Source organism: Passer montanus, unplaced genomic scaffold (assembly GCF_014805655.1).
Source record: "Passer montanus isolate IOZ18808 unplaced genomic scaffold, ASM1480565v1 scaffold2, whole genome shotgun sequence".
Classification (NCBI taxonomy): domain Eukaryota; kingdom Metazoa; phylum Chordata; class Aves; order Passeriformes; family Passeridae; genus Passer; species Passer montanus.
Window position 1 is genome coordinate 20,851,412 of NW_024366591.1, and position 22,078 is coordinate 20,873,489.

The 22,078-nt window shown below is 36.9% G+C and overlaps 1 protein-coding gene across 21 annotated transcripts in view; it reads left to right on the top strand.

The window, feature by feature from the left end:
• SYNE1 (spectrin repeat containing nuclear envelope protein 1) overlaps positions 1 to 22,078 on the top strand; it is a 293,146-nt gene that overhangs the window by 155,499 nt on the left and 115,569 nt on the right. For all 21 annotated transcript variants that reach the window (XM_039707342.1, XM_039707354.1, XM_039707356.1 and 18 more), the window contains 17 exons: positions 250 to 403; positions 542 to 685; positions 2,823 to 2,987; positions 4,291 to 4,608; positions 5,342 to 5,497; positions 6,222 to 6,392; positions 7,122 to 7,448; positions 8,692 to 8,844; positions 10,133 to 10,300; positions 11,402 to 11,578; positions 12,408 to 12,554; positions 13,627 to 13,752; positions 15,221 to 15,397; positions 17,080 to 17,345; positions 18,114 to 20,274; positions 20,451 to 20,788; positions 21,474 to 21,618. In XM_039707342.1, coding sequence (XP_039563276.1) covers positions 250 to 403; positions 542 to 685; positions 2,823 to 2,987; positions 4,291 to 4,608; positions 5,342 to 5,497; positions 6,222 to 6,392; positions 7,122 to 7,448; positions 8,692 to 8,844; positions 10,133 to 10,300; positions 11,402 to 11,578; positions 12,408 to 12,554; positions 13,627 to 13,752; positions 15,221 to 15,397; positions 17,080 to 17,345; positions 18,114 to 20,274; positions 20,451 to 20,788; positions 21,474 to 21,618 — 5,293 coding nt within the window. The remainder of the gene's footprint in view (positions 1 to 249; positions 404 to 541; positions 686 to 2,822; positions 2,988 to 4,290; positions 4,609 to 5,341; positions 5,498 to 6,221; positions 6,393 to 7,121; positions 7,449 to 8,691; positions 8,845 to 10,132; positions 10,301 to 11,401; positions 11,579 to 12,407; positions 12,555 to 13,626; positions 13,753 to 15,220; positions 15,398 to 17,079; positions 17,346 to 18,113; positions 20,275 to 20,450; positions 20,789 to 21,473; positions 21,619 to 22,078) is intronic.

A 22,078-nucleotide genomic window follows, 5' to 3' on the forward strand; every position in this document is an offset into this window, starting at 1 on the left:
TAAACCTAGAACATGTCAGCTAAATAAATTACAGATCTACTTAATATTCCAGGTTTGGAAAACTTAATTTCTCTTTGTTAGTCAAACAGTGTTGCTAGTTAAAACCTATAAGATTTAACAGATTGTTTATCTTGTGATGCATCTCTCTCATAAATATACTCTAGAATATCTGTATATGACTACATCTCACTGCTCAAATAGCATGAGAACTTTCACTATCACAAACAATATGTGTTTTTTTAATTACAGTCAACTTGAAGGAGCTCTCTCCAAATGGACGAGTTACCAGGAAGATGTTAATCAGTTTTCCAGATGGATGGACAAAGTTGAAACAAGTATGAATGCTTCTGAAAGGCAATATGCTGAACTGAGGGAAAAAACAGCTGCCCTCAGCAAAGCAAAGGTGTGTTTTATTTACAACAAACCATCAGCGAGTGCATAACACTTTAGAGGCAATAAACCAAACTGTCTAACTGCAAGATTAATCTGTGGTCTTGTGTTAATGGTTCCCTTCATGTGTTCTTGTCTTTCTGTTTTGTAGCTACTCAATGAAGAGGTGTTGAGTCATAACAGCCTGTTGGAGACTATTGAAGTGAAAGGAAAGGGGATGGCTGAGCACTACATTGCTCAGCTTGAGCTGCAAGACCTTCAGGAGAGGTATAAGTTCCTCAAAGAAAGAACAAAGGTAGAGTTTTTCTTCATAGTACTACTTGTTTAGCTGGAAACAAGGAAAATATATTTTCATTGATCATTTATTTTACAGTTACAGCTGCAACTTACTGTAACAGAAACCTACTAGGTGATTAATAAATCTGTCTTCCTGTACTGAGCTTCAGATCTTTCAGAAGGATTTTAAAAATCAGTAAAATAGTCTAAGGAACTCCATGTCAAAAGGTTCATTGACTTCAGCACAGATATAGTTTTACCCAGTGTGACTGAAATGTTGAAAAAATCTTCAGACGTGTAATTTGCATAAGTGTATGGTTGCAATAAATTTTATCAGTCAGTTGTGTGATTCACAAATGGTTGGCAGCTACAGAGATTTTATTAATGAACACGAACCTTATTAGCAAGTAAACTGACACAAGTGTCATAAGTACTACATTTCCTGATAAATACTGATTTTGTATATCTGGAAAATATTAGGATGTAGATTAAGATCAGTTTAGGGTAAGATATAAGGAAAAAAGAAATAATAAAGACCTGGTGATAGAGATAGAGCTAGGCAATTACCTCCAGTTAACCCAAGTTCTTCTGTGATAATTAAATAATGACTAACACATGTTCAGACAGCCAACTTTGCTTCAGGATAGCAATGCAGTAAAATTTAATTTTGTTGTCTCAGTGATGCCTTTGTCATGTAGAATGACAAAATTCAAAATTCAGCCAAAATTCAGTTTTCAAACACATAAGTGATTCAGTGTTTTGTGGAGGTCTCTTCCACAATGGCAAAAAAATGCTATGCTCTCTCTTTCTTTTGACCTTGAGTGAATAAAATTGCTCAGATTTGCCAGAGAGATACGTGAGTCCTGGGAAGTGCTATTATCCCATGGGGATGCCCTAGTCCTGCACAAAGCTATACAAGCTGCCTTGCTCAGCATGGGAACAATAAGAAATGGATGGTGGCTCACAGAGGCAAGAGTTCTGTATGTCTTACCCCATGTAGCAAGAGGCATTCCTTCTTTCTCTTCCACCTAATATCCCAGATGACTGTTTTTCCCTGTTCCCAGCTGTGGTGACAGTGTTAAGTATCAATAGTGCAATCAACCCTGAGAAAGAAATTCAAAATTCAAAGAAAATAGCTGGAAAGTAAGGAATGTTCAGATATTTTACTGATCCTCTGGCCAGACTGGAAACCTGACAAGATTCCCCAAGGATTTATGGCCCACATCTGAGCAGATCAAGACTTGTAATTTCCTAAGCACCTGTTGAGTGGCAAGAAAACTGGTCTCTCTTTTCCCACTTCTGGGCATAGACAAGCCTTGCAAAAGATGTGATAGGACTCCTGTTTTTTGCTCTCTCCCACTAGACAGACCTGTTAGAAATAAGAGGTAAAATAGACAGTAACTTCATGGGTTTATTAAAGTGTTTGTCTTTTTATGAGCCTGCTGCTCTCAAATGAAGCCTGTTTTGTCTCCATCAGAACTTGATTCCCCATTCCCATAATTTCTTAGAGGATATGAATTACATGTAGTATATTTTTCTTGCACTTAGTAAGCCTAATCTTGTGCTAATATATTACTCTTTTCCTTCTGTACTCCAGGTATGGTAATGTTTTAGTACTGAAATTATTGTAACTTGTTCACCCACATACACAGAAGACTTGTAGTCTGTTTCTTATTGTGCTCTGTAGGGACTGCAAATATCTTCAAACCTAAGACAGTGGATACTCCTAACAGAATATTCTAGTTCCATTTGCAAAAAGTAAAAATAAAAGAAAGAAAGAAAAAGAAAAAAATGCAATTTCTAAGCTTATATGCTTATTGATCACTTCAGCATAGTTAATTTAAATTGTGGTAAAAATCAAGGAATTTTTTTGTTATTAACCACTGAGGTGTTATTTAAAAGTAATCCTAGATCAAAACTCTAAATCTCAAAAGTTACAAACTTATCTTCTGGAGCAAGTATTTTTACCCTTATGTGTCTCCCTCTTTCCCTGTAATCAATTAAGTCATCTTCAGAATTCAAGTAGTCTTGAATTCTTGGAAAGTTCAGCGTTAGATACAAGCCTTTTCCCTTGATGGATGGCTGGGGTTTATGTTCTCTGTGTTTGACAATACACTAAGATATGTATACATATTTGTAAATATTTTCACATGCAGGAGGCTGTAACAAAAGCTGAAGGACTGCTTACCTTACACCAAGAGTACCAAAGAAATCTGAAGGCCTTTGAAGTATGGCTGGAGAAGGAGCAGGAAAAACTTGACTGTTTATCACATCTTGATGGTGATGCCCAGGAACAGGAGGCAACACTCCGAGATTTACAGGTATGTGATGTGTGACACTCTCGGAAAAAAAAGTAAAATTAAAATAAAAAAAAAATAAAAATTCTGTGATGGTATAGTAACAGAATAATATTTATTGCCAGACAAAAATTGTCTTGAGACCCACTTGAAATTGCAATATATATAAATGCTTTGTTGCTCCAAAGTAGTGCCACTAAAGGTAGTGGAAATATTGTTGCTCATTTTTGGAAAAAAGTGTCAGGCCTTGAATGAAATCTCCAGGCATACTAATCCTTTCTTGAAAGTATTGAATTTGTGTTAGATGTTGGTCTATCTTTTCTTTCCTTGTGTGTTTCATAAAATATGAATAGTATTTTCATTGGCATTCCATCTTTTATTGCTCTCAGTGCAGGCACACCTACTTTCAGGCACTTCCAGTCCTGAAGGCTGGCTCCCATAGTGAGGTGGGAAGACTTCCACTGCCTCACTCAGTGAAAGTGAACAGTGAACCCACAGTGCTTCAGTAATCCCCCAGTTATTATCTTAAACTGACTTAAAATGCTTTAATACCGGTTGTTGAAGGAGCACAAAGCCTGCACTTGAGATATGAAATGTTTATTACCTTGTTCAGGATACTGAGAGGGTCTTTGTATGATCAGGTACTCTGCATATATTTCTGCTCATTATAGTTACTCTACAAAACCCATTTTGAAAATCTGGTTATGTATCTAATGTGAAATCTGAGATGAAACATAACTGTGTTTTGTTAAGGTAATTTCTTTGTTATGTTTTCTAATCAGATTGAATCACTTTGTACTTTCTGATTAAGTGCTAATAAGCATGAAAATGCCATACATGTCCAGAAGAGGGTATAAAAAATTAGTCTGGAGTGTTGTTTCAAACATATGCAAAAATAGATAGGTTTGTTTATATTAGAAGATTGAAGCCTCAGTTTTTAAAGAGATTCAATTTTAGAATCAGTCTTACAGTCTGGTTGCGACATCTGGAAAGTTTTGAATTTCTGCTGTGGTGAATGGATTCCATCCATCCCATGCTGGCTCAGGCAGCCAATGTTTCAGAACTGATGAACTTGGCAGGAGAGGAAAGAATTTAATGCATGCTTTGTCAATAATTTTCTGCAGTTCAATTGTCAGTAATAGTGATACTTGGTGTGCTTTGTAAGTGAGCACGCTGTGTTATTAGAGGAAAGACTCTCTCTAATATATGTTTAACCATAGATAACTAAAGAGAATGCCCAGCTGTCTTTAGAGGAGCCAAGGGGGTTTTTGCCATGCATGAATGAAAGTTGTCAGTGTAGGGTTTGTAACTAACTCTGCCTTTACAGGAGCTGCAGGTCCACTGTGCAGAGGGACAGGCATTATTGAATGCTGCTGTCCATGCCAGAGAGGAGGTGATTCCCTGGGGTATTCCCCAGATAGAAGACAGAGCCCTGGAATCCCTACGGCAGGATTGGCAAGTTTATCAGCACAGGCTTTCTGAAGCAAGAAGCCAATTAAATGCCACTGTGAGCAAACTGAGGTTAATGGAGAAAAAATTTCAGAAGGTTAATGACTGGTTAACAAACCTGGAGGAGAAAGTTGCTATCAGGACGGGGAGGAGGTCTGGTAGAGCAACAAAAGAAATGCAGCTTCAACAAATGAAGGTAAAGAATATAGTTAAGGCATTCCTTAAACAAAATAATATGTGAGGTTTTCATGTCAGTTTCTGATGGCGCTGTGAAAATGAGAGTGAGCTTTTCAATTTCATCTGAGTTGTTGTATAAGATTATGGATCCAAGAAAACTTTGTGCCTTCCTCCCATTTTACTCACAGAGGTATGGTTATAACAATGTTGAAATCTTGCAGGGAGATCTGCAATTCATATGCTCTGTAGTGTGTGACGATGTAACTGTACAAAGATAGGCAGTGGAATGGAAAATAATTAATATGTTAACAAGAGTAAAATGTGACCAACTGTGTTATGAAGTCTCCACTGTGTTGATGTAATAATTCTCCTTTAGTCACTGGAATGAGAAGACGTGGTTCTGAATAAAAACAGGAAGCCACATTACACTTTACAGTCATCTTCAAAACCAGGTGAAATCTATAGGAAGTCCAGATTGTATTTCTACTGTTATTTTTCAAGGGGGAAAAAACTTACAAAAAGTATTGTACCTGTAGTAATGAAACGCAGTCCATGTAGGATGAAAATCTTTCCAGCATATTTGTTACAATAACTTTCATCAGATTCTGGGTTATTTTCCAGAAGTAAATGAATGTTTACAACCATGTATTTGTTTTTCTTTTCAATGGTTTCCTGACTTAGTTACAATTAAATTTCTAATAGTTAAAGATGCTTGACTCAGTCATATAAGTTTGATAATTTCTTTCTCATAGAAGTGGCATGAAGACATTACAGTCTACAAAGATGATGTAGAGGAGGTTGGGGTATTGGCTCAGCAAATACTAGAGGAAAATCTCACTGCAAGTAGAATGGGAAGTCAGGCTACACAGCTTACGTCTCGCTACCAAACTCTTCTTCTTCATGTCTTGGTAAGTAATAAAAACTAATTCATTGCAGCATCATAAATTGCCAGTTAAGAAGCAAATACAAATGGGCTTTTGTAATTAGACTTTATCAGAGTCTATTCATTACTGTAGACTCAATAGCATAACATTCAGATATATATTCATATACATATACACATAGATTTCATTGGATTAAATATATTACAGAATATATATATAGAATATATAGAATATGTTATAGATATAGAATATATACTGATATATTATATAAGGATAATGAAGCAGAATGCTGTCACTATCTTTTTTGGTAGTTGCAGGGGAGAAATTTAGAATAAAGTACTCTTAAATGGTAATTGACCTTTAGAGAAATGTTTTCAGCTGCCACTGATCCACATTAGTATGTGGAAAATTTGATTTGATAAGGTGCATTATTCAGGTTAATTTAAGCAGTAATTGCCCTCATAGCACTGTAATGAAAAGTCACTATTCAAAGTTCAAAATGTGAGTACATTTTCAGTGTTTAGTATTCATTCAGTTTTAACGTTGGTGATTGACATATGTGCACCCTGACAAGAGCCCTGTAAGAATTATCCACTTTTTATTAAATAACTCCAAGCCTATATGTTTTATCTTTGTATAATAGATTTTATTAATAAATAGCAATTTATTGTTATCTTAAACCAATAACAGTGATAAACATCTGAGTGGTCCTTGTTTCTACCCCTTACCCTCCATATTTTTTTTGAAGGAGCAAGTAAAGTTTCTGGAAGAAGAAATACGTTGTATGGAGGAGTCAGAACTGTCTTTTAGTGCTTACACAAATTGGTATGGAGCTACTAACAAGAACTTCAAAAATGTGATCACCAAATTTGATGTGGTTGATAAAACAGTAATGGAGAAAAAAGTGCAGAAACTAGAGGTACATCTTTCTTAAATACAATTTTTGTTTCTGTTCACAAACAGGAAGCTGTATTTTAACATACATCTTAACAGCTGCTCAAAATTCTGACAGAGAAGATAATGGGATAAGTATTATTATTATAAGGACACAGTACAATACTTTCCGTTATCATATCTCATTAGATCATAATTTGACTATTGAAGTTACAAGTAGTCCTAAATAATATAGCAAATAATCCTAAATAATATAGTCCTAAATACTAGTCCTATCCTTCCATAAGGCATGCTTGTATCTGTTTTATGTTAGGTTAAAAATTAAATAAATTCCTATATCCCCAATTTCCTGCAAGTATAGTTTTCTTGTGTGCTGTTTATTTTCTATGCCCTGTTTCTCTTCATTGAAACATTCATGTTTCATCCTGAAAGTTGTAGATGAGCTTCTCATATGTCCTGCAGCTTAAGCAGCTTAAATGTAATACGCTAAGGGAAAGCTTTCATCTGTTCCAGAATTTGGAGCAGAGATCCTCTCCTGAGAGCCCACAGTTTCTCTGTTTAAATTCACAAGCCTAGTGCAGGACAGAAGTATTTGCTTTATTTGCTTCCTTCTAGCTTGATACACCTTAACACCAGGCAATTTTGTACTGAAAAGTCCACTCATTTTCCCTAGCAATTGTTTCTGTGTCTGTAGCAAAGTTTAAAAAAAGGCAAGTTTTCATACATTTTCTGTTAACCAAGGTTTCCTTCACAGGTGCTATTGAGTGATATGGACATAGGCCACAGTTTACTGAAATCAGCCCGCGAGAAGGGGGAGCGAGCTATAAAATACATGGAAGAAAATGAAGTTGACCAGTTAAGAAAAGAAATTGGAGACCACGTGGAACAGCTTGAAGAGCTGGCTGGCTCCATCAGAAAAGAGCACATGACTTCAGAGAAGTGTCTTCAGCTGGTAAAGGAGTTCTCAGACAAGTATAAAGCCCAAACTCAGTGGGTCATGGAGTACCAAGCTATCTTACATGCTCCTGTGGAGCCAAAGAGTGAACTCTATGAGAAGAAGGCACAATTGTCCAAATACAAGGTAAAAAGGGGTTATCTCATAATACTACTGAATTGATTTTACTCCTGTGGAGCCAAAGAGTGAACTCTATGAGAAGAAGGCACAATTGTCCAAATACAAGGTAAAAATTCATACTACTGAATTGATTTTGATCTATTGATCATCAGTAAATCCTCTGATCAGGTATCCAGGTTTCTTCAATAGGTACATGAGATGTTTCTGATCTGGATATCCCCAAATCAGCATCAATGAAAACATGCCTCTGCAAACCAGACTGAGCCCCTGGATTTGAAATGTGAACATCCTAAAAAGGCTTCCATAGCTGAAAATTTCCTGCAATGGAGCAAAATTCTTTTATGAGTACACATATGAGTAGTCACATTGATCTCAACAGAGGTGATTGCAGTTGCAGTGAATATAGAAATCAGTTGGTCTTTCTTAACTTCAGACATTGTCACTGTTTACATTAACTTAATCAGCTTTCTGGTTAAAGCTGGATGTTCCAGCTCAAGTGATATCCCAGACAGTCAGCTGCTATAACCTCCCAAGTTTTTGACCCCATTTCTTCTTCTAATAATGTTTTCATAAAATACTCCAGGATTACAGATGTTTCATGAAATGTGTACTGCGTCCAGCTGAGGTGGAGTTAACTGTCCTCACAGCATCTCATTTAGTGCTGTGCTTTACGTTTGTGGCTAAAAAGATGTTGCCAACAAACCAATGTTTTGGTCATTGCTGTGCAGTACATACATTGCTTCAAGGCTTTCTTGCTAAAGCTGCCCGGTACCCCCTGACAGCTTCCCCACTGCAAGTTGTATGTCACAGCTGTGTGCTTGCTTTCTACATGTTTGGGGAGTTGTAATCTCTAGAGTACAGTGCTAGGCACTCATCACACACCATCTCATTAAGGGGATGGCTTCAGTGATACTTTTCCACCTATTTTCATAATTTGTTCCTCTGAGCAAATTTTATCCCTAGAACTGGCCACTTCATGCAGATGAACTCCCTTTGTTTCACCAGCTCCAGACTGTCAGCCATGCTACTAGCCACTCTCAAAAGCACCTGTTATTTTTACATGTGTGCACAGTTGGTGTCTCAGGGCAGGGCTGCGAAACAGAATCCTGCATTGGTAAACAAAGTTCAGCCTGTCTGGAAAGGATGGCATAAACCATGGTAGAAGGCTGTGCATCAGATCTAAGGAAAGTTAGTGAAATACATCTCCAGTGATCAGTAGATATGTTTTAATTCTTGCTTGCAATTATAGTCCATACAACAGACTGTTCTGTCTCATGAGCCCTCAATAAAGTCAGTGATGGAAAAGGGAGAGGCACTTTGTGATCTGGTGAATGATGTGGCTCTAAAGAACAACATTCAAGACCTTCAGAGCAGTTACCAGGAACTCTGCAGCAAAACGAAGGTAAAAAGGAAGAAACCTCAGGATTCTTCCAATTTGCTATATTTTTACCCCTCTTTAAGAAATTAAGTATTTATTTCATTTTGTCATGTCTGTACAAAGAACCAGCTACCTTTAAGTACTCTTGGTGCTTTGTTGGGGTTTTTTTTTTGTTTTCTTTCAGAGGGGGGACAGAAGTGACAGGCAAATTTTGAATATGTAAAAAACTACATAAATAAATTTAACCAGGGTAGTTGAAGTGAATTCTGAGTGTGGCAGGTAAAGTCTTTGTGTTTTATAACACTAAGGAGGTATGTATCAGTGACTAGTCTGTGTTATTGTTCGTACTTTTAAGAGCATTTAATAGAATTCTAAGTTCGTTATTTCTTGAAGGGACAGATGCCCTTAGATTACACCCTCTCTTGTTTCTGCTTAATCTCCACAAACACTCTTTAGTTTAGTTGTTGAATAAAAGGCACCAAAGAAAACAAACTGCAAGACAGATATAATTTAATTCAGCAAGGGCATTATTAATTAACAGTGATTCATTAGTCCATAAGTATGTAGTACTTTGAAAGGTCTAATGCTTCTAAATACATCCTAAAGTATGATTATTCCTAAAGCTTTTAATAGGTTGTACTCCTAACAAGGATAAGCTCTGCTAACCATGTTAGTACTTATGTTTGACCTAAGCACCTTTAATTGCCAATCCAGACACCAATAGGAGATGATTTTATTTCTTTCAAGGTTGATTTGTAGTTTAAAGGCATGCCTCTGATCTGTACCAAAAAAATGATGCCCATTGCATTAGACATAATGTTGGGGGCTGAAATTTAGAGAAGCTTCCTGAAAAGAATACTTTCTAACTCAGTGTGTACATTCTTAATTTGCCTACCACAGGCACGGGCAGTATGTACATGCAGAGGCTGTAAGCAGCAGCCATAGCATTTGGTAGGTCAAGTGCAGTCTTTCAAAGAGTGTGTAAGAACTGTTAGTGAATTCAGTGTCAAGTTGATAGTGTGCATTTCTCAAGTGTTTCCCTCAGTCTTCAAAGTATGGTATTTCATCTGGAATGAAAATACTGCTCAGTACCACAGAAATAATTATTCACAGAAATGTATTCACAGAATAAATGTGTGGTTTGATTTCTTCTTTACAGTCTATTCATATGAGATTCCCTCACAGGAATATAAATTTAGATGATAGTTCATACTATGTGTTCAAGTTCGTGGTGGGTTTTGACTTGTTTGGAGGGTTTCTTTAACTATTGTAATTACCTGAAAAATTAATTTCAGTTATTGTGGACCTGCAGGCATGTGTTGAAACCTTAGAGGTGAGAGTAAAAGAACATGAGGATTACAATAGTGATTTGCAAGAAGGGGAGAAATGGTTATTACATATGTCCAGCAGATTGGCCAGCCCTGACCTCATGGAAAGCAGCAATCTTGAAATAATCACTCAGCAACTAGCTAACCAAAAGGTAGGTTTGCTATTGGCGATCTTCCTTTGTAAAGTAGATTTTTTTTTTTGCTTCTCTGCCTCCACTGCACTGTAATTATTTGTCATTCCCCTATTTTATTTCTCCTGCTGCTAACTGTGTAAATAAACATCAGTATCATTAAAGCAATTAAAAAAATCTGGCTTGTTAGCATCCTTTCTTGGCTGAAACTGCATTTACACAAAGAGCTTTGTTGTACTCTGATCTGAATTCTGTGTCAGATTTTCCCTGAGACTTCCCAGGAAATGAACCAAAAAAACTGGATTTTGGTCATTTTACTCTTGAGGTATTTTTTGTTGTCACACTTCTAAGGTTGAAAATAAAATTACATTGAAAATTTTCTTGGTATGGATCTGCTAAAAAGAACTTCAGAAATGTGATCACCACATTGGATGTGTTTGATAAAACAGCAATGGAGAAGAAAGTGTAGAAACTAGAGGTACCTCTATTAGGTTGTTCTAATTCTAGGTTCTTCTATTAGGTTGTAGCTCTTAGTCAAGGTGGTGTTATGATTGCTGTTAGTGAAAATCATTTAATATCTTGATAACCAATGCTTTCTAGAAGATAAAAGAGAGCAAAATCCAACCTACCACTACCTGAAACTGAGATTCCAATGGCAAATATTGAAGTCTTTATATTATTTGTGATTGGTGTGTTATTCTTTAAGTAACCTCCTTAGATAAAAAATTGGCTCCACCAAAGTCAATGGAAAGAACTGTCCACTGTGAAAGAGCTTATGGAATGAGCTGTGATTCAGTATGAGATTTAATTTGCATTACTAGCCACAAGAGAAGCTGGAGAAGCCCTGAAGAGCATGCAATAAATGAAGATTAGGCATAGTCTTGGGGTCTGAGCAAGAATGTGTACACATTATGACAGTGCTACTGCTGTTTCTGTGGGGTATCTGTGTAAAGACTTTTGACAATGACTTTACAATGAACATGCAATCCAATAGTTTGACTATGACAACACATGTTGTCTGATTTTTTTTTCCAAATCTGAAGATTTAAGTGTTTAAAGGAGGGAGAAAAATCATTCTGCACCACAGCATATTTCTTCAAAAGTATTTTATCTGTTTCTTAGGCTATCATGGAAGAAATTGCAGGGTTTGAAGATCGTTTGAACAATCTTAAAAGTAAAGGTGATTACCTGATCAGTCAGTGCTCAGAACATCTTCAAGCAAAATTTAAGCAAAATATACAAAGCCATCTTCAGGGGACAAGGGACAGCTATTCTGCCATATGTAGCACAGCCCAAAGAGTAAGTCTTGTTTCAAAGATTTTTTTTTTATTTAACAATAAAGTGTATTTTTATTTCAATGAGTTATTTCTTTAAATGGTATAAAACTCTTCCTGCTGTTTCCATTGTGATTGAGCCTACAGGTTACTGAGCACTTCATCATTCCTGTGCTACAGCTGAATTCCTTGTGATCCAAATGTTGTCGTGCGACCAGCAAAAGTAGTGGCCTGTCAGTTCTAAATCTTGCCACAAGCTCACTACCTTCATGTTACACTAGCTTCTGAGCAGCTGCAGCAAAAAAAAAAAGAGACCTTTTCTACTTCAAAAACTAGGGAGCAAATTGCAGTCTTAGTGTTGATAGTTTGCATACATACATAAACAGGTCTCAAGTATGTGCTAGGAAATAATGTCTCTCTCATTAAAACCAGAATAAGGAGTGCCAGCTGGGTCATTCTGTTAAACCAATTAGGAGATCAAGCCAGCAGTCAAAAAAATGCCCAAACAAAACCCAGAAAAACCCCTAAACAAAACAACCCAAAAACAAACTAATAATAATCTTATACAAAATCAATACAAAAATGTTGGGTACAGGAAAAAGAGAGCATGTTCTTCATTTGCATCTCTATTTTTTCTTTTCAGAAGCTGTGCATTAAATATTGTCCATCTTCTTCACATGTTATCAGTGTGCAGTGAGAGTTTAAGGAGCTTTCAGCCCTTGGAACTTTTATGTACAAGGGCTAAAATAATCAACGTCTTAATAATTCTGTTTTATCAGCAATTTTCAAGGTAGGAAAAGAGAGACAATGGTGGTATTTGAAAATGTGATAAACTAACAAAATGTTTTGTTTAGGTGTACCAGACTTTGGAACATGAGCTCCAGAAGCATGTTAATCATCAGGATACACTTCAAGAGTGCCAGACTTGGCTGTCTACAGTGCAATCAGAGCTAAAGCCAACAACTTGGACAGCGTTCAGCCTGGCAGATGCAGTTAAACAGGTAAAAGTTTAGCACTTGAAAAAGCTCAGTTATCTTAACAAGGTGAGTTCAGATAAAAGATTTAAATGTCTAGAAATTAGATAAATCAGATATTTTCTAGCCTTCTCAGAAAGCTGCGTAGCCACAATGTTCATTCCCAACCCCAGAAGGAATACCTGGAATGCAAAATATCTGTAGGTGAAAAATCAAAGAAGGCTTTTGCTAGCTCTGCTTAATGCTTAGAAACATGTTACCTGAAAAATGCTGGCTAGTTAGATAAATTAGATACTACATAGATGTGTTTAGTAGAGGGGTTGTGTCTTTGTCCAATTGTGCTTGTCCAATTGCCCATCTGTCTCCTATGCTCCTCACGAGACGTTTTCACACTGCCATGGACACAGAGTCAATTATCAGGCAATTAAAACAATTTTTCAGTCTAAGAGCATAGAACTGCTGTAGCCTGCATTGACCATTAAGAATTCTTTCATTGATTCTTGATTATTCTTAGTGACAATGCGTTTTACATTGGATTTGTAACTTGGTTTTAAATTAGACTGGTATGGTGCTAAAAATGCTGGAATTCAGAGCTGTCTTACCCATCATCTCAATGAGACTTTGAAATACTAGAGATGGCAGACCTACAAGGGGAGGGGAAGCAGAGTGTCTGTGACACAGTGAGATCAGCACCTAAGTGTCACTAAGCTGAATTTCTCATGGTCTGTCAGACACTGGAAAATGTTATAACTGTAGGACCAGGACATTGTTGATAATCCCCTAAAGCTCTGGTTCCCATTCACATTGGGAAAGTCTGTCACCTTGTTGAGACTGTGTGTTTCTAAGAAATAAGCTAGCTAATTCATATGTCTCTAAGTGCTCTGGTAATTAGATAATAATCAAGTTTTTAAGGATTATTCCTTACCATAATTAGAACATAGCAACATGACCTAAAAAAAGATTATATTTCTATGTTTAATTTTGTGGAGAAAATAAGAAGGCAGAGCAAAAAATCTAAAATGTATGATTGCAATAAAACAAGATATTATTTCCACAGTTTCTCCTCTACAGAGTTTATTTTTGAGTTGTCTTCCCTCAGGTTAAATATTTCCGGGCTCTGCAGGAGCAGGCCAATACATACTTGGATCTTCTATGCTCCATGTGTGATCTGTCAGATGCCACAGTGAAGAGTACAGCAGCAGATATTCAGCAAACAAAACAAACGGTACAAGATAACCACAACAGCCTGCTTCTAATCTTATTTAGAGCTTTAACTGCCTTGATTTGTTCCCTTTTAAAAAGGTCATATTGGGTAATGGTTTAAAGAAATGTCATCTTACTTTCATCTTAAGTATTTCTTTGGATATAGTTGAATAGTTTTCTCTTTCTGCTTCTTTTTTTTTAATTATTAAATCCATACTTTGCCATCCTGGTACTAATAAAAAGACACACAACTAAGGTTGCTAAAGGTACTTAGGCAATGTTACAAGATGTTGGTCTAAAGCCACAGAAATAACATTCTGTGGAAGAAAATTTTATTCAAGTTATGTTTTCAAAAAATAATTGAGTCTAATCTTCTCTGTATTGTATTGCATTTGAGACATATTTTATTGTAGTTATTTATTCAACAATAGACTGATGTTCATGTTGGCTTATATTATTAGATTAGTGATATAATAATAATCATAACAATAGAAAATATGATGGTTCAGTTCATGAATCAAAGTACATCTACTTCAGCATATTAATTTATAGTTTTCTTCAGTGTTGGGTTTTAAAGTCATTTAATGCTTAGGTTTAAAATAGTACTATAAACTTAAGTTATTGGAAAAGAAATATTATGAGCATTCTTCTTGTAAACATGAAAAATTTATTCTCTTACACAGACACACAACCAAAGTTTTGAAACTACTTCTAACAAGAGTAAAAATATAATACATACAGTAACAGCATTCCATACCACAGAAGGGAATTGTGCACATTCAAATGACCCATAAAAATATGGCAGTCCAAGAAGTGAATAGCTGAAAAACATCCCAAATATCAGAATAAGACACTGCTTTGACACACAAAGCAGTGAAACGTTGCTTAGAAATCACAGATGGTATAGTGCCGAGATATGCTAAGCTGGTTGAATGTCTAAATCTTAAAGGCACCCAACTGCTGTATTTAGAGCAAAAGCAGCTGTGTCACTATTGGTGTAAGAGGATTGATGGCTCAGATCTGGTAAGCATTCTTCTTATTGGCATTTTAGAAAAGGCATATAGGCAAAATAACTGGGCTAAGCAAGTTAAATGGAAGTGTTTAGTTGAAACTATGTAGGGTACACTCTAACAATAGTCTTGGCATGCAGCAGACTAAATTATACAATTAATTTAAGCTTTAACAGAGGACAGAGAATGTTGAAATACAAACACTCAAACTTACTTGCTTCTCTCAAGGGTGAATGATACTTAATTTATTTTTTGTTGTTGTTTGTGTTGTTTCCACCCATATTTCGTTTGATAGGTACAATTTTTGTGACTTTAGAAGGTTGAGACTCTTTTTGTGGCTAATGTTAGCCCCTTCAGAATCTGGTGCAGAAATTGCTTTAGTACAGTATTGTGCTCAGAGGAAGAATGGTATTCATTCTCCATTCTCCAAAAATAGCTGAATTAAAGCATTCCTACTCCTTTTAATTTCTTTTCTTCTAGATTGAGCAACAGATAATGCACTCACAGTATTTGTCTCAAGGTTGGGAAGAGATCAAACAGTTGAAGGCTGAGCTCTGGATATATTTCCAGGATGCGGATCAACAGCTACAGAATTTAAAAAGGAGACGGGCAGAGTTGGAGCTAAATATTGCCCAGAATATGGTACTCCAGGTTAAGGTAAGGAGACTTTGGGTTGAGAACAGAAGGTAAGGAAGAAGTTAATCCTGTGGCTGATATTATTTTATGATTTATATTATATGCACATGCTGCATACAATAATTAATATGCTCTAAACAAGAGCAGAGAAGATAGAGTGTTTCCTTGTTGATGCTGGAGAGTGATTAAGAGAGCAGAAAACTGTACTTTAGTATTCTTCTGGCTTTGTTTTTTTAATAATAGACGACTGTCAGCCTCCTGATCTCATTTGCCTTTGCTTTTAGAGTAGACTAAATGCTGGTCACAGTGGACCTGAAGAGAAGATTTACAAATTGTGACACTAAATTTCTTGATTTTTATACTTCTAAATAGTTTAGAAGTATTTCAAAATTAGTAAGTGAAACTGTCTGATGTTCCTGATCTCTAAGAAGCATGACAGAAACACAATTTAATTAATGAGACAAATACCTTCATATCTTCTCTAATTTATTCCAGAAGTGAGACATATTATGGCCATTCTGTATACATCAGTTATTGCACATACCAATAACTTTACAAAAAGATAATTTCTTTAATAAATTATTAAACATGTGGGTTTTGCATTTGTGGTCTAGACTTTGCTTGTATTCTTTTTCTGATGTGCCAAGAGTTAGGTGAAAAGCGAACAGCACTTCCTCTCTATTTCTGTTCTACTCACACTTTGGAACAAAGTCAAAGACTTTGAAGATGCCTCAGCACAATCTGGACTGAAAGCTGTTATACCAGCTATCATTAGAGTCCAGGAAGAAGAAGGAGTTTCTATTTCTTCACTCTTTCAGTCAGTAACTTTGGATTATAATGAAAGGAAGATACCCACTGTACTGTTAGATGTGGCACAAGGTGTTTTCCTTCTAATAATTTCCCCTGGTAAAAGAAGATGCCTAGCTCCATTTGAAGTTGTCATGAAGAGGAATGAGGCAGAGCTGGAGATGGGTGTGCTTTTTTAGTTGTCGTTACTGCCACTAGAATGTAGAAAAAGATTATATTTACCTTAATGTGTAAAGGCTGAAAAATATTTGGTTAGTTTTAGTTGGCAGTATATTGTGTATTCTTCTGTCTGGGATCTCTCTGACTTCTTATTTGGTAGGATGTGTATGCAGATGAACTCTTTCAGTTACTAGTTATTAATCATACCTAGGTAATCCATGGTTTTGTTTCAATAGTGACAGTGGTAATGGTTGCTGTTACAGAAGTAGGAGCAATACAGAGTACGGATATGGAGTCTCACTGACTCATGGACTCTGCTTCCTATTTTTAGACTCTAATGAAAAAGGAAAAAAATAAGCTAGTAATAGTGCTGGTAAAATGAATTATTATTGTGACAGTCAAGACTAACTTGCATGTTTTAGTGTGTGGTGGGAGCTGTGCTAGTCCCGAAGCCTGGACAACAGGATGTGACTTGATCACAAATTTTTATCACTGGCACTTGGACACTCCTCTGGCTTGCTTTAGCATTTATTACCAACTTGCCTTCACATGAGAAGATGGGGAGGAGAGTTTGGAGAGGAGTGAAAACACCTCTTCCAATTTACATCTGCAGAGCATTTTTCTGGGCAGATAATTAGTTCATATACAATTTATTTATTTCAGAGTTTTTATTTAGGTTTCATTTTATAATTTTGAATGCATGTTATTATATTGGATTTTACTTGTATCTTTTTCAGGAATTCAGTCAGAAGTTGCAATCTAAGCAGTCAGCTCTCACCTCTGTGACTGAGAAGATGAACAAATTAACCCAAGGACAGGAATCACCTGAACAAAAGGAAATAGGAGAATTGAGCAACCAGTGGCTGGACCTCTGCCTTCAGGCACATAATTTGCTCATGCAGAGGGAGGAGGATCTGCAGAGGACAAGGGATTACCATGATCGCATGAATGTTGTTGAAGTTTTCCTGGAAAAACTCACAAAAGAGTGGGACAACCTGGCTAGGTAAAAAAGGAGTTGCATCCACAAAGCAAACTGTGCATATGTGCTGGAAGAGCTGTTTACAGTGTCTCTAAGTGGGAGCCACTAAAAATCCCTTTTTGCATACTTAATTAAAAACATACCTCCCTTATTAATTGTCAGGCAATTAAAATTTTCTGTTGAGATAAAGAGAGTTTGACAGGCCAGATCTTCAGTGTTTGTCTTAAGGCAAGTACTAATTGATCAGGTCTCAGGGTATAGCATTTCCTGATATTTCAAGAATGCTGACTATTTCGTTTGAACTCTTTCATTTGTGGTGGTCCATGAATTCATGGTTCGTTCACTGGTTCATTTTCATTGTGATACTGTGTTATATCTATTAGACTAATATTAATTTATTAATCTAATATTAAAGCTTAGTAACTACTCCTAAATGTATGCAGCTGCTTTGCATAGGATAAGCACACCAGCTGTGAGTAAAATTGTGAGTGTATTGCTGCTCATGTTACTGTCAACCTCAATACTTGCTGTTCTTCATATATGCAATATAATCAGTATGGTCTGTATCATCCTGATGACCATACAGCAGATGAAAAGGAAACTAATAAACTTGTAAAGTTTTTAAATTAGTGTTCAAGGCTGCTACCTTCAAGTGAATCTGAAAACTATAGGTCTTTATATCATATTGATTTCAGCATGCAGTGGGCTTATAATTGATCCTGACCGCTCTTAAAAGCCTGTGCTGAAATAGGATATAATAACTCATTTTTGTCCTGTCCTTTTTGATAACAGATCTGATGCTGAAAGTACAAATGTGCACCTTGAAGCTTTGCAAAAACTGGCAATTGCACTGCAGGAAAGGAGATTTGCTCTGGAAGATTTGAAAGATCAGAAGCAGAAGATGATAGAACACTTGAATCTTGATGACAAAGAATTAGTGAAGGAGCAATTCAGTCATTTTGAGCAACGCTGGACACAGCTGGAGGACCTTGTCAAACGGAAAATTCAAGTTTCTGTTTCAACCTTAGAAGAGCTCAGCTTGGTGCATTCCAAATTTCAGGAATTAATGGAATGGGCAGAGGAACAGCAACCTAGTGTCTCAGAGGCTCTTAAACAGAGCCCTCCTCCAGATATAGCTCAGAGTCTTCTCATGGATCATCTTACCATTTGCAGCGAGCTTGAAGCCAAACAGCTTGTTCTGAAGATGCTTGTGAAGGATGCTGACAGGGTGATGACCAACCTAGGGCTCAATGAAAGGCAAGAACTGCAGAAAACAGTGTCTGATGCACAGCACCATGTGGCTTGTCTCAGTGATCTGGTTGGCCAGAGGAGAAAACACCTGAATAAAGCACTGTCTGAAAAGACCCAGTTTCTCATGGCAGTCTTTGAGGCTACAAACCAGATTCACCAGCATGAGAAGAAGGTGATGTTTCCAGAACATATTTGTCTTTTGCCAGAAGATGTGAATAAACAGATCAGGGCTTGTAAGAACACCCAGGCTAATCTGAAGGCCTATCAAAATGAGGTCACAGGGCTGTGGGCTCAAGGAAGGGATTTAATGAAAGAAGCAACAAATCAAGAGAAGAGTGAGGTGTTAGGTAAACTGCAAGAACTACAGAATGTGTATGACACTGTTCTACAAAAGTGTAACCAGAGATTGTTAGAACTGGAGAAAAATATTGTTTCCAGGAAATATTTCAAAGAAGATTTGGATAAAGTTTGCCATTGGCTAAAACAAGCTGATATTGTCACATTCCCAGAAGTCAATGTAATGAATTCTAACACTGAGTTGTACAGCCAGCTGGCAAAATATCAACAGATTCTTGAGCAATCTCCAGAATATGAAAATCTGCTACTTTCACTACAAAGAGATGGCCAAGAAGTCCTACCATCACTTAATGAAGTGGATCATTCTTATCTAGATGAAAAACTTAATAGTCTCCCTCAGCAATTCAATATAGTCACTGCTCTGGCAAAAGAAAAATTATATAAGGTTCAGGAAGCAATTTATGCCAGAAAAGAGTATGCCTCTTTGATTGAGTTGACGAGTAAAGCTCTGACTGAGCTGGAAGACCAGTTTATTAACATGGACAAAGCTCCAGCAGCTGTTTCAGCCAAAGAAGCTGTGTCACTCCAGCAAGCCTACAGAGATCTCTTAGATGAAGCCACAAGCCTTGCTGCAGCAGTGGATGAACTGAACCAGAAGAAGGAGGCTTTTCGAAGCACTGGCCAGCCCTGGCAGCCAGATGAGATGTTAAAACTTGCCACACTATATCACAAGTTGAAGAGGCAAATAGAACAGAAAATCAACCTGTTGGATGACACAATAGAAGCGTGCCAGGAGCATGAAAAGATGTGTATGCAGTTTGAGGCACAGCTAGAGACAGTGAAGAAGGAGCAGGCTAAGGTGAATGAAGAAACTCTCCCAATAGAAGAAAAATTGAAAATATACCATTCGCTGTTGGGCAGCTTGCAAGACTCGGGAAGTCTTCTGAAGCGAATAACTGAACATCTAGAAGCCCTTTCTCCTCAGGTTGACTCCTCTGCTTATGAGACTACAAATCACCAAGTTAAGGCTTGGCAAGAGAAGCTGAAGTCTTTGCATTCTGCCATTGTTGACACGGTGATGGAGTGTGAGAACAGACTTGTGCAGAGCATTGACTTCAAGACAGAAATCTGCCGCTCACTTGAGTGGTTGAGGTGGGTGAAAACAGAACTTAATGGAACATTAAGTTTGGACCTCAAACTGCAAAACATCCAAGAAGAAATCCGAAAGGTTCAGATACATCAGGAAGAAGTGCAGTCGAGCCTCAGAATAATGAATGCCTTGAGCAATAAAGAGAAAGAGCGGTACATGAAAGCAAAGGAGCTGATACCTGCTGACCTGGAAAACACTCTTGCTGAGCTGGCAGAACTAGATGGTGAAGTTCAAGAAGCTATACACGTGAGACAGGTTAGTCCACCCAAACCATCATTAGTTTCTCGGTCACAATGCTGAAAAAGATGGCTCTGTGGCTTGATCTTTACAATCACCACAAAAAGACTCATTTTAGTAATCATACTGTCTCATTTTCTTAAATTACACAGGCTACTGTGATTTTATGTTTGTGACTCTCCCTTTTATTTCAGGCTACCTTGAATAAAGCATATAGCCTCTGCCAAAGGTACTACCAAGTGATGCAGACAGCAAATGACTGGCTGGAAGATGCTCAGGAATTTCTACAGTTAGCAAGAAATGGTCTAGATGTTGAGAACTCTGAGGAGAATCTAAGGAACCATGTTGAATTTTTCAGCACAGAAAGTCAGTTTAATGATAATTTGAAAGTGTTGCAAGGCCTTGTGTCTGAGATAGAGCCCTTTTTACAAGCCACAGCAAGTGAACAGCTGGTGCAAAATGTAGCTGCATTGGAGGAAAAGGCCAAAGGGACAGAGCAAGAAGCCAAAACCCAGCAAGAGCAGTTACAAAGGTATATTCTTTGTTTTTTATTTTATTTTTCCTTTTCTTACTTCATTTTAAGATCACCTGGTTGGTAATGAAAGAAAGAATCAGAACATTAATTGAAGTCTTTAAATATTTGTGCTACTTTTGAGAGAAGTGGACGTTGGGGATTCAGAGCTCTTGGATTCTGCTTTCTTTTCTCCCCTTGACTGACTAGTTGTGTGATCTTAAAGGAGCTCTGTAGAATTATGATAAGCTTGGAACACCATGGAGAAGAAGAGCAAGGAATAATTATTCTATATTTCACCTGATAGAAGACGTATGCACAAGCAAATGAAATTGAAGCAGACATTTTTAACTAAAAGGAAATACCTTTTTAACAAGCATAACTATATTTCTTATTATTCCTGAATGTTTTGAATCCCATAAGTTTGGGTAGGTTGAAACAACAACATAGGCAGTCTCTGAGGAAAAGTCAAATGAGGGCTACTAAATGCTCAGCTGTGTTTTCTGCAAGGCATAGCTGAAAATCAGGAGCATATGCTTCTGTGTATGCTATTTCCCAATAATTTTTCTTTTTCTTGGAAAGTACTGTGTAACAGCAAAACTAAGCAGTTGCATTAGAAACTAGGTGCAATAATATTTTATTTTCTGATTTTCAAATGTTTTTATATAGCATTAAGTTGTTTTTTCTGGAACTGTATTGGTTTAAGGTGTGCTTCTGAGTGGCAGGAGTACCAGACATCAAGGCAGAAGGTGATTGAAGTGATGAATGACGCTGAGAAAAAATTATCTGAATTTTCAGTAGCTAAAGCTGCTTCTTCTCATGAAGCAGAAGAGAAATTGCAAACACATAAGGTAAGGTATTGATAATTACATTAAATCCTTCTCTTTCAAAATGAATGTATAATATGTAGGTCCCTTCCTGTGGTAACATGAATTTGAGTTTTTAGATCTTTACCTGTAGCGCTTAACTGTGTCATAACGCACCAAGACATGATTAGTGCTGTGCAAAACACACATTTTATTTGTAGAGTGACTGAGACAGAGATCTTTAATAATTTTTCAGCTTCTTGTCTGTGTGTGTGCCTACGACTGTAGAGAAGTGCAAAGAGTCAGAAGGTTCCTAAAAGCTGTGTGTCTGTAAGCCCCAAAATTACGTACCCTTCAAGAAACTCAGATCAATAGAAACATCCGTCTACTTTTGATCATGGAACAGGACGGGAAGAGTTTACTAGGACATGAAGTGTTGGAGTTTAATACTAACTCTTGTTTAGTCTAAAAGCAAGAAATATAGCTTAAGAAAACTTCCTTTCTC